At 33.5% G+C, this 15,596-nt stretch overlaps 1 protein-coding gene across 1 annotated transcript in view; it reads left to right on the top strand.

Annotated features, from left to right (window-relative positions):
- The window catches only part of LOC145287734 (transmembrane protein 214-A-like), a 119,836-nt gene extending 105,445 nt beyond the window's left edge, over positions 1-14,391 (top strand). The window contains exon 16 of the mRNA XM_080135497.1: positions 14,157-14,391. Within this exon, the coding sequence (XP_079991623.1) occupies positions 14,157-14,289 (133 nt within the window). The 3' untranslated portion in view covers positions 14,290-14,391. The remainder of the gene's footprint in view (positions 1-14,156) is intronic.
- The last annotated feature ends 1,205 nt before the right edge of the window (positions 14,392-15,596 follow it).

Here is a 15,596-nt window from a genome sequence, read left to right as displayed (position 1 = left end):
TTTTTTTCTCGTCCATAAATGTTTATCTACCAAGTTGATCTTAAATATTGTATAATCAATCCATTATATTATCATTTTCAGTCCCCCACCCCTAATTTCTGGCTCCCATCTTATCTCGCAATTACTTATAACGTCACCAACTAACCTTCGGAAGAAACCCCCCCCCCCATCCGATTTTGTTTTATATCATAAGTTGCTTAAAACGTGATTAGTTAAAGTTCAGAATAAAATCACGCTTTCTCTTAACGGTTAATTTAAAAAAAAAAAATCTTCTGAACGCTATTAAAAGTTAAATTCTTCACTAGTTTGGAGACGGAATGCGTTGTTGTGATAAGTGATTTTCTCTATTAATTCGCACTTTTTATTTTAAGATTCAAATATTAATAACTACATTTTATTTCAGTATTTAATTTATGTATTTCTGTTGTATTAAATGCTAGCTTTAATTTTTTTTTTTTTTTTTTTTTTTTTTTTTTTTTTTCTCGTCCATAAATGTTTATCTACCAAGTTGATCTTAAATATTGTATAATCAATCCATTATATTATCATTTTCAGTCCCCCACCCCTAATTTCTGGCTCCCATCTTATCTCGCAATTACTTATAACGTCACCAACTAACCTTCGGAAGAAACCCCCCCCCCCATCCGATTTTGTTTTATATCATAAGTTGCTTAAAACGTGATTAGTTAAAGTTCAGAATAAAATCACGCTTTCTCTTAACGGTTAATTTAAAAAAAAAAATCTTCTGAACGCTATTAAAAGTTAAATTCTTCACTAGTTTGGAGACGGAATGCGTTGTTGTGATAAGTGATTTTCTCTATTAATTCGCACTTTTTATTTTAAGATTCAAATATTAATAACTACATTTTATTTCAGTATTTAATTTATGTATTTCTGTTGTATTAAATGCTAGCTTTAATTTTTTTTTTTTTTTTTTTTTTTTTTTTTTTTTTTCTCGTCCATAAATGTTTATCTACCAAGTTGATCTTAAATATTGTATAATCAATCCATTATATTATCATTTTCAGTCCCCCACCCCTAATTTCTGGCTCCCATCTTATCTCGCAATTACTTATATACTTATAACGTCACCAACTAACCTTCGGAAGAACCCCCCCCCCCATCCGATTTTGTTTTATATCATAAGTTGCTTAAAACGTGATTAGTTAAAGTTCAGAATAAAATCACGCTTTCTCTTAACGGTTAATTTAAAAAAAAAAATCTTCTGAACGCTATTAAAAGTTAAATTCTTCACTAGTTTGGAGACGGAATGCGTTGTTGTGATAAGTGATTTTCTCTATTAATTCGCACTTTTTATTTTAAGATTCAAATATTAATAACTACATTTTATTTCAGTATTTAATTTATGTATTTCTGTTGTATTAAATGCTAGCTTTAATTTTTTTTTTTTTTTTTTTTTTTTTTTTTTTTTTTTTTCTCGTCCATAAATGTTTATCTACCAAGTTGATCTTAAATATTGTATAATCAATCCATTATATTATCATTTTCAGTCCCCCACCCCTAATTTCTGGCTCCCATCTTATCTCGCAATTACTTATAACGTCACCAACTAACCTTCGGAAGAAACCCCCCCCCCCATCCGATTTTGTTTTATATCATAAGTTGCTTAAAACGTGATTAGTTAAAGTTCAGAATAAAATCACGCTTTCTCTTAACGGTTAATTTAAAAAAAAAAAATCTTCTGAACGCTATTAAAAGTTAAATTCTTCACTAGTTTGGAGACGGAATGCGTTGTTGTGATAAGTGATTTTCTCTATTAATTCGCACTTTTTATTTTAAGATTCAAATATTAATAACTACATTTTATTTCAGTATTTAATTTATGTATTTCTGTTGTATTAAATGCTAGCTTTAATTTTTTTTTTTTTTTTTTTTTTTTTTTTTTTTTTTTTTTTTCTCGTCCATAAATGTTTATCTACCAAGTTGATCTTAAATATTGTATAATCAATCCATTATATTATCATTTTCAGTCCCCCACCCCTAATTTCTGGCTCCCATCTTATCTCGCAATTACTTATAACGTCACCAACTAACCTTCGGAAGAACCCCCCCCCCATCCGATTTTGTTTTATATCATAAGTTGCTTAAAACGTGATTAGTTAAAGTTCAGAATAAAATCACGCTTTCTCTTAACGGTTAATTTAAAAAAAAAAATCTTCTGAACGCTATTAAAAGTTAAATTCTTCACTAGTTTGGAGACGGAATGCGTTGTTGTGATAAGTGATTTTCTCTATTAATTCGCACTTTTTATTTTAAGATTCAAATATTAATAACTACATTTTATTTCAGTATTTAATTTATGTATTTCTGTTGTATTAAATGCTAGCTTTAATTTTTTTTTTTTTTTTTTTTTTTTTTTTTTTTTTTTTTTTTTCTCGTCCATAAATGTTTATCTACCAAGTTGATCTTAAATATTGTATAATCAATCCATTATATTATCATTTTCAGTCCCCCACCCCTAATTTCTGGCTCCCATCTTATCTCGCAATTACTTATAACGTCACCAACTAACCTTCGGAAGAAACCCCCCCCCCCCCATCCGATTTTGTTTTATATCATAAGTTGCTTAAAACGTGATTAGTTAAAGTTCAGAATAAAATCACGCTTTCTCTTAACGGTTAATTTAAAAAAAAAAAATCTTCTGAACGCTATTAAAAGTTAAATTCTTCACTAGTTTGGAGACGGAATGCGTTGTTGTGATAAGTGATTTTCTCTATTAATTCGCACTTTTTATTTTAAGATTCAAATATTAATAACTACATTTTATTTCAGTATTTAATTTATGTATTTCTGTTGTATTAAATGCTAGCTTTAATTTTTTTTTTTTTTTTTTTTTTTTTTTTTTTTTCTCGTCCATAAATGTTTATCTACCAAGTTGATCTTAAATATTGTATAATCAATCCATTATATTATCATTTTCAGTCCCCCACCCCTAATTTCTGGCTCCCATCTTATCTCGCAATTACTTATAACGTCACCAACTAACCTTCGGAAGAACCCCCCCCCATCCGATTTTGTTTTATATCATAAGTTGCTTAAAACGTGATTAGTTAAAGTTCAGAATAAAATCACGCTTTCTCTTAACGGTTAATTTAAAAAAAAAAATCTTCTGAACGCTATTAAAAGTTAAATTCTTCACTAGTTTGGAGACGGAATGCGTTGTTGTGATAAGTGATTTTCTCTATTAATTCGCACTTTTTATTTTAAGATTCAAATATTAATAACTACATTTTATTTCAGTATTTAATTTATGTATTTCTGTTGTATTAAATGCTAGCTTTAATTTTTTTTTTTTTTTTTTTTTTTTTTTTTTTTTTCTCGTCCATAAATGTTTATCTACCAAGTTGATCTTAAATATTGTATAATCAATCCATTATATTATCATTTTCAGTCCCCCACCCCTAATTTCTGGCTCCCATCTTATCTCGCAATTACTTATATACTTATAACGTCACCAACTAACCTTCGGAAGAACCCCCCCCCCCATCCGATTTTGTTTTATATCATAAGTTGCTTAAAACGTGATTAGTTAAAGTTCAGAATAAAATCACGCTTTCTCTTAACGGTTAATTTAAAAAAAAAAATCTTCTGAACGCTATTAAAAGTTAAATTCTTCACTAGTTTGGAGACGGAATGCGTTGTTGTGATAAGTGATTTTCTCTATTAATTCGCACTTTTTATTTTAAGATTCAAATATTAATAACTACATTTTATTTCAGTATTTAATTTATGTATTTCTGTTGTATTAAATGCTAGCTTTAATTTTTTTTTTTTTTTTTTTTTTTTTTTTTTTTTTTTTTTTCTCGTCCATAAATGTTTATCTACCAAGTTGATCTTAAATATTGTATAATCAATCCATTATATTATCATTTTCAGTCCCCCACCCCTAATTTCTGGCTCCCATCTTATCTCGCAATTACTTATAACGTCACCAACTAACCTTCGGAAGAAACCCCCCCCCCCATCCGATTTTGTTTTATATCATAAGTTGCTTAAAACGTGATTAGTTAAAGTTCAGAATAAAATCACGCTTTCTCTTAACGGTTAATTTAAAAAAAAAAAATCTTCTGAACGCTATTAAAAGTTAAATTCTTCACTAGTTTGGAGACGGAATGCGTTGTTGTGATAAGTGATTTTCTCTATTAATTCGCACTTTTTATTTTAAGATTCAAATATTAATAACTACATTTTATTTCAGTATTTAATTTATGTATTTCTGTTGTATTAAATGCTAGCTTTAATTTTTTTTTTTTTTTTTTTTTTTTTTTCTCGTCCATAAATGTTTATCTACCAAGTTGATCTTAAATATTGTATAATCAATCCATTATATTATCATTTTCAGTCCCCCACCCCTAATTTCTGGCTCCCATCTTATCTCGCAATTACTTATAACGTCACCAACTAACCTTCGGAAGAACCCCCCCCCCATCCGATTTTGTTTTATATCATAAGTTGCTTAAAACGTGATTAGTTAAAGTTCAGAATAAAATCACGCTTTCTCTTAACGGTTAATTTAAAAAAAAAAATCTTCTGAACGCTATTAAAAGTTAAATTCTTCACTAGTTTGGAGACGGAATGCGTTGTTGTGATAAGTGATTTTCTCTATTAATTCGCACTTTTTATTTTAAGATTCAAATATTAATAACTACATTTTATTTCAGTATTTAATTTATGTATTTCTGTTGTATTAAATGCTAGCTTTAATTTTTTTTTTTTTTTTTTTTTTTTTTTTTTTTTTTTTTTTCTCGTCCATAAATGTTTATCTACCAAGTTGATCTTAAATATTGTATAATCAATCCATTATATTATCATTTTCAGTCCCCCACCCCTAATTTCTGGCTCCCATCTTATCTCGCAATTACTTATAACGTCACCAACTAACCTTCGGAAGAAACCCCCCCCCCCCATCCGATTTTGTTTTATATCATAAGTTGCTTAAAACGTGATTAGTTAAAGTTCAGAATAAAATCACGCTTTCTCTTAACGGTTAATTTAAAAAAAAAAAATCTTCTGAACGCTATTAAAAGTTAAATTCTTCACTAGTTTGGAGACGGAATGCGTTGTTGTGATAAGTGATTTTCTCTATTAATTCGCACTTTTTATTTTAAGATTCAAATATTAATAACTACATTTTATTTCAGTATTTAATTTATGTATTTCTGTTGTATTAAATGCTAGCTTTAATTTTTTTTTTTTTTTTTTTTTTTTTTTTTTTCTCGTCCATAAATGTTTATCTACCAAGTTGATCTTAAATATTGTATAATCAATCCATTATATTATCATTTTCAGTCCCCCACCCCTAATTTCTGGCTCCCATCTTATCTCGCAATTACTTATAACGTCACCAACTAACCTTCGGAAGAACCCCCCCCCATCCGATTTTGTTTTATATCATAAGTTGCTTAAAACGTGATTAGTTAAAGTTCAGAATAAAATCACGCTTTCTCTTAACGGTTAATTTAAAAAAAAAAATCTTCTGAACGCTATTAAAAGTTAAATTCTTCACTAGTTTGGAGACGGAATGCGTTGTTGTGATAAGTGATTTTCTCTATTAATTCGCACTTTTTATTTTAAGATTCAAATATTAATAACTACATTTTATTTCAGTATTTAATTTATGTATTTCTGTTGTATTAAATGCTAGCTTTAATTTTTTTTTTTTTTTTTTTTTTTTTTTCTCGTCCATAAATGTTTATTTATCTACCGAGTTGATTGCAAAAATAGATTACCTAATTGTACTCATTTTTAGTTCGTGGGAGGGGAATCTATCACCATACTTTCCCTTAAACAGGTCCGTTGGACTTTTATTAAGTACAATACTTAATAGTTATTTTTTATTTTTTATTTTTTTTTTTTTATTTTTTTTTTTTTTTTTTTTTTTAATGGAGAGTAGAAAACGCATTGTGGATGCGTTATCGGCAGCTCCTGTTACTCTCGCTTCTTCTTATTTGTCCCTCAGTCCTCATTTTTAAATGAGTGATTTTTCTGACAAAGGGAGAAGAAAAAGCTGTTTTCTAGGTTGGCAGTATTTTTGCGCGAACAGTTGGCAGAGTTGGTGGAAATTTTCTGTTTCTATGTCTATCCTTGTAGCCATGTCACTAGTAAGGGTGCTGGAGGTAAACGTTTTGTCTGGGCTGACGTTATCCGCCTGATAGTCAGGGACCCGAACCTTGGATTAACCACTAAGGAGGCTGTCCTATCAGCAGGTGCAAAGTACTGGGGCTGCTGTATTGCCATTTGGTGAATGGAATCTGGACCATGCAGTAGCTTCTGGTGGGGCCTCTCGATGCCATACTAGTGGGTAATTGTTACGGCTTTACCTTATCATGTGGTACAAAAAAGAAAAAAAAAAATTCTTCGTTTCTTTTTCTCTCTTAGTTTCCCCTCTCTGTCCTGCTCTAAGTAAATCTGTCGACCTAGTCCACAAATTCCAAAATTTCATCATGACAAGTTTCAAGAAAAAATACACGATTAAACCCGGTTCTCCAACTTCCAACGTAGACCCCTACTACCATGTCTCCTTCTCCAACATCAGGGGTCTACGTTCTAACCTTCCAGAGGTTGAAACCCAATTACAGGAGACTAAACCAGACCTTTTATTTTTAAGTGAAACTGGCATTGGACAGGCTATTTCCCTTGATGAGTTTGCAATTACAGGATACTCTAACTTAACTTCTAAATCTGACCCCCAAGATCGCCATGGGCATGGAATATGTGCCTATATTAAAGATAGCTTTCCATGTGGGAGGGACATCTCCAGGGAAGATCCTAACTTACCTTATATGTGCTTCCGGGTTGCTTTAGCTCACACTACTGCATTTATATTTACTCTCTATCGCCCCCACAACAGCGGAGTTACTATCTTTCAAAGCATATCTGAGAAAATTGACCAAGTCCTTTCTACTTATCCTTCAGCTAACATTCACGTATGTGGAGACTTCAATGTTCACAACGTCGAATGGTTGACCCACTCAAACAAGACCGATGATGAGGGGAGGTTCTGTCATGATTTCTCCATTGCCTATGACCTCACTCAGATTGTTCAGGAACCTACCCGTGTGCCCGATAATGACGGCCAGTATGCGAGCCTACTAGACCTTTTTCTCACAACTTGCCCTGAACTATGTTCAGTTTCTGTTCTGTCGCCTCTTGGATCTTCCGACCACTCTGTTGTATCAATTAAGATAAAAATGAAATGTAATAAGTCCCCAGACGTACCTCTTCATCGTACAGTATATCGATACACTAAGGCTGACTGGGATAGCTTCCGTACATTTATATCTGATCTACCTCTGCATTCCATGTTTAAAAAGGATGTGTCCTCTATAGTATTAGACCTAACTGAATGGTTAATTGTAGGTATTGACCATTTCATACCCTCTAAAAAATTTCAGCAAAAACCTAACAGCCAGCCATGGTTCTCTCCAGAATGTGCTGCTGCCATTGCGCACAGAAATCACTTTTTCCACTGCTTCAAACGTAATAGATGTATGGAAACTAAAGCCGTTTTCAGGACTGCCAGCAACCATTGTAAGAAAGTAATAAGGAACGCAAGAGAGTTGTATGCTCAATCTGTTAAGTCCAAAGTAGCTGAGCAGCGGCTTGGTTCCCACCAGTTTTGGCAAATAGCAAACAGAATCCTGAACAGAAGCGTGTGCTCCATCCCAACTATTATCAATGGATCTGAGGTAATCTCGTCAGCATCAGACAAAGCCAAACTCTTTGTCAAGAACTTTGCAGCTAATTCTACCCTTTGCGACCAAGACCGCCAACCCCCAATATTTCCTCTTGTATCAGAAAACACGCTATGTGATATACGTATATCTGTACGTGATGTTGCCAAGCTAATCAAAAACCTTGATTCCAGTAAAGCAACTGGCCCTGATGGTATTCCAATTATAGTACTCAAAAAACTTCAACCTGAACTAGCGCCCATACTTACAAAACTGTTTAAACGTTGTCTTAAGGAGAATAGTTTCCCATCTCCCTGGAAAATCTCATCAGTATGCCCTGTATTTAAGAATTCAGGTGATCGCTCATCCCCCTCTCAGTACAGGCCAATAAGTCTCCTGTGCGTCATGAGTAAGTTGCTAGAATCTGTATTAAATACAGAAGTAATCAAACATCTCAACAAAAATAACCTTCTTAGTGACACTCAATATGGTTTCCGTTCTGCTAGATCTACAGCAGATGTCCTTACAGTTATATCGCATAGGATTAGCAAATCTCTCGACGGTGGCAATCTTTCTAGGGCAATTGCTCTTGACATATCTAAAGCCTTTGATAGGGTATGGCATAAAGGTTTACTTCATAAGATCGCTAGCTATGGTATAGCTGGAAAAGTCTTCTCAATTATTAAATCATTTCTTTCTGATAGATTCATAAGAGTAGTAGTTGAGGGGCAAAAATCAGAAGCTCACAATATTAATGCCGGTGTCCCTCAGGGATCCATCCTGGGCCCAACTCTTTTCCTGATCTACATTAATGATCTTCCAAATCATATCCTTACATCATTTGTAGACATTTATGCTGACGACACTACCATTTATGGTACCACATCTAAGACAGTAAACGAGCAAGTTCTCTCCAATTCTCTCTCCTCTGATCTTGAGCACGTAGTACAATGGGGAAAGGAGTGGCTGGTTACTTTTAATGCATCTAAAACCAAGCTTCTCTCTTTACATCATCAACATTCTAATCCACATTTGTCATCAATTGAAATGAATGGCTCTCGTCTTCAGGAGGCCTCAAGTTTTGACAAGCTTCTGGGCTTGACCATTACTCCTGATCTTAAATGGAACACGTATATCAAATCTGTTGCCAAGGCCGCTGGAAAAATGGTGGGATCTTTCTATCGATCCAGTAGATATCTCACTGCTGATGCTATTCTCTATCTATATAAGAGCCAGGTACGTCCAAGGATGGAATACTGTTGCCACATCTGGGCAGGAGCTGCTAGAAAGAACTTGTCCTGCCTTGATAGAGTTCAAAATAGACTTCGTAGCCTCGTAGGAGATGTCCTTTTCTCCTCCTTGCAACCTCTATCTCACAGAAGAGATGTTGCGAGTTTGTCTCTGATGTATCGTTATTTTCATGGAAAGTGTTCAACTGAGCTTCAATCTATGGTCCCCCCTCGCCAAACTTTCACAAGAAACACTCGTCTAGCTGTAAACACTATCAATAATTTCCCCCACTCTTTATCTGTGCCTAAACCTAAACGTAGATTCCATGAACAAAGCTTCTTTCTTAGAACTGCACGCCTGTGGAATTGTCTTCCGTTTTCCTGCTTTCCGGCTGACTACAATATGGTTTTGTTCAAGTCTAAAGTAAATAAGTTCTTGATGAGCCGTTCCATATAAGTTATTAAATTTGCCAAATTTTCATTACTAATGATTACTATATTGACCAACTTCTACTGTACACTCTTTAACCCTTATCCTTGAGTGGCCTCTGGGCCTTGATAATGTGGTGATGCCTTTGTAAAAAAAAAAAAAAAAAAAAAAAAAAAAAAAAAGACAAGAAAACTAAACTCTCAAGTACCCTATGCCATAAAAAGCCAAAAGTTAGGTTGGATGAGGGAAGGGGAAAAGAAAAAGATGTTTATTATCTTCAAAGACCTCAATCATCCTTTTAGCGTTTTTTTTTTTTGTTTGTTTTTTTTTTTTGACTCCCACCCAGGTTGTATTTTAACTTGATAAACGAAATAGAAAAATGTATTTGGTGGAAATGTCACTTTTGAAGGTAATTCTTGGCCTGAAGACGTAATCCCCCAACGTGGGTGATTACAGAAACATGTATGCACATATGTAGTCATTAATGTTTGTATAAATAAAATTAATATACCTGCTCTGTTCACTCATTGAGCACTATTTTGGTAGACACATGTTGTTTCATTGGATGTACTTCTAGGAAACTAAACTCTACTGGTTATATATATATATATATATATATATATAATCTGACTGAGGCAACATCAGAAAAATCACTGGAGATAATATGAGCATAAAAAAACTGATTGACCTGTGCTCGATTCTGACGCCAGTATCATTCATGTGCTCACAGTATTGCAATGAAAGGATTCCCCGACAACAAACTGACAATTTCTAACGAGTAACAAAGTTTTATTTTAACAGATGTTAAATGATGGATTTTACTGAACAACAAACTATCCAATTATGATAAGGCTCATCTTATTCTGGGAAACACAAACACCAAATGCAGGGCCTTTAGCAGATTTACCAAGTGCAAGACTCCTTGTACTTGGTAAATCTGCTACGGGCCCCCCGGCCCCCCGAATGTACTCAATAAATCTGATACAGAAACCCACACTCTGTGAATCTGCTACAGATCCCCAACCCCACCCCCACTCAGTAAATCCTACTTTGGGGGGAGGGGAGACTAAGTAGTTAACAATCTGAACTGACACCCTGGGTATGACAAGTTCAAATCCAATTTATGCCACGGAAACACTTTCATTTAAGATGTTAGTAACCTTTGCATACCTGATGATCTGCTTGACCTCTATGCTAGAATAGAATACATACGAAAGACAGGCTCAGCCGTTTCAGAACCTATGAGGAAAGAAACTCATATACACATACAAAGTGACTTTTATATAAGAGTGGAGATGTATATCCACTCTTATATAAAAGTCACTTTATGTGTGCGTGCGAGTTTCTTCATCATAGGCTCTGAAACAGAATAGTTTTTAGTCTCTTATAGATAAAAAAAAGAATTTTTACTGGGGAATATTTAACGTTACATTGGCCAACAGAAATAATAAAATCTCAGCAAATCATTTCTTAAAAAAAAAACTAGCTTTATTGTCATCTGGAAATAAGCTCAGCGGTAAAGCAATTGACTACAGATCGAATGATTCCCTGTTCAAACCGGGTGCATCTCACCAATTTATTTTAATTTTTTTTCTTATTAATGAGTTCAATCAAATAAAAGAATTGGTACCATTTAAAATTGCTGCAAATCATTTCTTCATTTGCATATTTTACAAGTGAACATTAATCAGAAGTGACTTTTCCAGGGCATTCATCGTCAAGCCCAAATATCAGCTGACATGATATTGTAAACAAACACAGACGGAATTTGATGAATGACATTATCATTTTTTTTTTTTTCTTTTTTTTGCGAATTAGTCCACCGTGCAAATTATTCCTTGTAATATAAAATAATCAATAAAGGATTGATTCTATAATAATACATACGCAATCTTCATAAATTAAAATATCATGTTTAAGCGTATTTTATGACCGGGCAATGCCAGGCGTCCAGCTAGTATACATATATATATAAATGACAAAAATCTATATTCCAAATTTCAAGATGTTGTCCATCTTACCGTTTATTTCTTTAAGTATGTTGAAATATTTAATTGCTGTCAGCACCTGTTTCGTAGCGCAGAATCATTCATGTAAAATTTTTAATTTATTCCACCTTTACTCCTCAGAATAGGAATTGCACTAAATTTTTTTTTTTATTTATGCTCACCCCTTACAGAGCATATCGCCACTTGGATGCAAAGGGCTACTATTTGGGGCCATGTCTAGGAAAGATTAACAAGATATTTGTTTGTTACATTTAAACGTCTGCATATCAGTACAGCGAGGGAAGCAGACAGTAGGAAGGGAATTCCAAAGTCTAGCTGTTCGAGGGAAGAAACTATTAGAATAGAAAGCTTTCTGGCATTTAGGGACAACAACAGTGAAGGGGTGATAGCTTATTGCTAAGCGGGTTTGTTGGAGATATGTACGTCGAGGGGGCACAAGTGCAATGAGTTCATCAGAACACATTCCATTAAAATATTGTGGCAATGAGATGGGCTGGAGCTTAGTTGATTAAATTGAGGGAGACTAGTGGTAGATACACCAGCCCAGATGTGGCAACAATACTCCATGCATGGGTGAATGGTTGCCTTGTAAAGGTACAGGATACTCTCAGGCGTGAGTAATCTTCTAGCTCGATAGAGGGAACCCTCCTTTGCAGCAGCCTTTGCAATGTCCTCTATATGTTCCAGTTCATATTGCCCGCAAATGTTAGGCCGAGGAGTTTGAAGGTAGAATTCTCAGGTAAGGTGCTTTTTGTCATGAATATAGGTGGTTGGAGAGGCGTCTTGTAATTGTTAAAGGAGAACAATTTAGTTTTACTAGCATTAAATGTTACCATTCATGTACGTATATACGGCATAATCACGTTGACACACCAGTTCCCGTCAGATCACTGGTTAAGCAATGTTGAGCCTGGTCATTACTAAAATGGGTGACCAATTTGGAAAGTTCAGGTGCTGTATGTAGGAGGACGTCGAAGTTGCAAAAACATAACGTCGTCATCTCCCCTAACGGGGATATACATGCGACTGGGGAATGCTTGTGAATTTCATACTCCGATGAAACTTCCTCCTTCGGAGGAAGCCAGTTAAACCCTTAATAGGGTTGGTGCTGACTGCACACATCCATTTACGGCCCCATTCCATTATAGTCTGGAGATCATATTCTAACAATTCTGCCATTGTCTTAGATTTATGTACATTGTTGTAGGTCTTCATTACCAGATGCCACATACAAATTTATGTCTAAACCTCCAACCCCTGTCTTATGTCACTACACCATGTCGTTACATACATTTATTCTTTATAATTAGATCCTATATTGCATCCTACAAGAGGCATCATCACTATTGCCCAGATCTATAGACGAAGTAGTTCGTATTTCCCCCCTCTACTTGCTAAGTCCTCCCACTATCCCAGACAAGACCGGTTAACACTCTTACAAATACAACTACCATTACATTTCACTATTCAAAAATATTGACTTCCCCCTACTAACATTCCGCCTATATTTCCGGAAAATAGGCATTAATTTTTCCGATTCCAATGAATCATCCCAACACTAATATATATATATATATATATATATATATATATATATATATATATATATATATATATACTAGCATTTCAGCCTGGTGTTGCCCGGGTGTTTGGATGTATGTGTTGAGCAAAAAAAAAAAAAGAAAAAAAAAAGCGGTCAAATTTTTAAAATTTGACTCCTATTATGACCCCTTAACATTTATTGTTTTGGGCTCAAATCGAGTTAGATCCATGTCCAAAGAACCTATATTTAAAATTTCAACTGTTTAGACCCAGAATTGTCAGAGGAGTTTGGTAGTGTTCTCAAAGGTCAAATCGTTGAACTTTGATCCCTTAACAGTCAAATTTCTGTCCGAAAACCGATCACATAGATTTTCCCAAATCTCAGTACCCTGTATATCAAATTTTGAGTCTGTAGACTTAAAATTGACAGAGTTATTGCATAGGGAAATGTACACACACACAGACACATTCACTTTTATAGATATATAGATTATAGTATCACTGCGATAACACCAGAAAAACGACTGGAGATCATCAGCTGTAAATCTATGGACATAAAAATTGACTGACCAGGCATTTGGTATGAACATTAATGAAGTAATAGTATTTAATAACACGTAACAGGAATGAATGATTTAAAAAAAAATGTTTACTTTCCAGTGATAACACTTGACAGCATGAAAGACTATCTGGTTTTAATTAATTTCATCAGCCATATAAATGCTTGCTGGCTGAGGCTCATTTATTTAATATTCTTATTTAAAAATGAAACTACTTGATCAATTTACGTAATTTTTGGAACATGATATTTTCATTTCATCATAGGTACATACATCATACAGAGTTTTTTTGTTTTTTTTTTTTACATAGGCGTCATCAATTATCAAGGCCGATAGGCCACTCGAGGATAAGGGTTAAAGAGTGTACAGCAGTCAAAAGGACAATATAGTAATCGATAGTAATGGAAGTTCGGTATCTTTTTGTTTTTTTTAATCTAGGGGAATTTTGGAGAACTGTGCAATAATATTTAATGTAATAAGTAGGTTATGCAAAATAAGGTTAGTAAATAGAATGTGTTAGACGGCATTTGATGTCTTGTTTTGTCGTTTAAGGAATTTGATTTTTATCTTTCAAATATAAAATATTAGAAAGTATTATAAATTATGGAATATTTTCTCCTGAATTCATTTTTGATTTCATTAAAAATAATCTTTCGTAATTATTGATAATCTTTTTTTTTTTTTTTTTGCAGAGGAGACTTTTCTGTTGAAAATATGCAAAATGTGACATCATTGGTCTTAACAAACGTTCGTAATGCAACCCTGACCGTTCTCCAATGGTGCGGTGAATACCTTGAATCCACAATGACAGCTGAGGCCAAGTAAAAATTAAAAAAATGCCAAAGCGGCTTTATTTTTTGGTTTTATTAAATAAAATCAATGGCGCCAAAATACTTTTTATTTGTTCCAATAAAATGTTGACCACAATTTTTCTTTTTCATTTTTTCTCTATCTATATCTCTCTCTCTCTCTCTCTCTCTATATATATATATATATATATATATATATATATATATATGCGCCTTACCCTTAAAAATTTATTTTTCAGCTTAATTTTATTACTAAATATGTGTGTGTATATAATTATATAATCGGAGGTTTTTGTTTTCCAGAGGTTAAGTAACCAATGAAGTTTAACGAGTTAATACAAGAGTGCTCAATACCAAAGTAGAGCAGGGTATACTCTTTTTTTGTTTTTACATAAGCAGTAATATGTTGCTACACAGTCATGAGCATGTTTCGGTCAGCTGGTTACCAGTAACTGGAGACCTTTTCCAGCAATACAGCTTATATGAAAGCAAAGTTTGCAATCTACTGGTAACTAGCTGACCAAAACATACTCATGACTGTGTAGCAATATATTACTGCTTATGTAAAAACAAAAAACAATAAAATATTATAACAGGTTTATCATGCGATGTATTTCTTCAATGTTACAACCATTTCTGAACCATTTGGACAAGCTTAAACATTTCATTAAAGGATATTCCAAAATGACTAATCATCAGACACAAAATATAACTGTAATACATATAAAAAAATAAACACAATTTCTTATTTTACTAATACAAGCAGCAAACTCACCTGTAACCAGAGGCCAGAAAAACATTGTATTCCACATCATAACCTGAAAAAACGTATCCCGAGGCTCTACTATATATTTAATATACTAGCATGGGTGTCCGGCGTTGCCCGGGTGTTTAGAGGTGTATGCTGAGCAAAAAAAAAACAATTTTTTTAACTTTGACCCCTATTATATGACACCTTAACATTTATTGTTTTGGGCTAAAACTAAGTTATTAAGTTAGATTCATGTCCAAGGAACCTATATCTAAAATTTCAACTGTTTAGACCTCGAATTGTCGGAGGAGTTTGGTAGAGTTCTCAAAGGTCAAATCGTTGAACTTTGACCCTTTAACAGCCAAATTTCTGGTTGAAAACCGATCACATAGATTTTCCCAAATCTCAGTACCCTGTATATCAAATTTCGAGTCTGTAGATTAAAAATTGACAGAGTTATTGCGTAGGGAAATGTACACAGACACATTCACTTTTATAGATATTTGATATATAAGCGTCAATTAATATTGACTTTGCTTTAATTGGTATTTGAACATTACTGGAATTTAATA

Source organism: Euprymna scolopes, chromosome 11, assembly GCF_053919585.1.
Source record: "Euprymna scolopes isolate OS-2025 chromosome 11, ASM5391958v1, whole genome shotgun sequence".
Classification (NCBI taxonomy): Eukaryota; Metazoa; Mollusca; class Cephalopoda; order Sepiida; family Sepiolidae; genus Euprymna; species Euprymna scolopes.
Note: the sequence above shows the minus strand (reverse complement) of the source record. Positions and strands in the feature narration are given on the sequence as shown.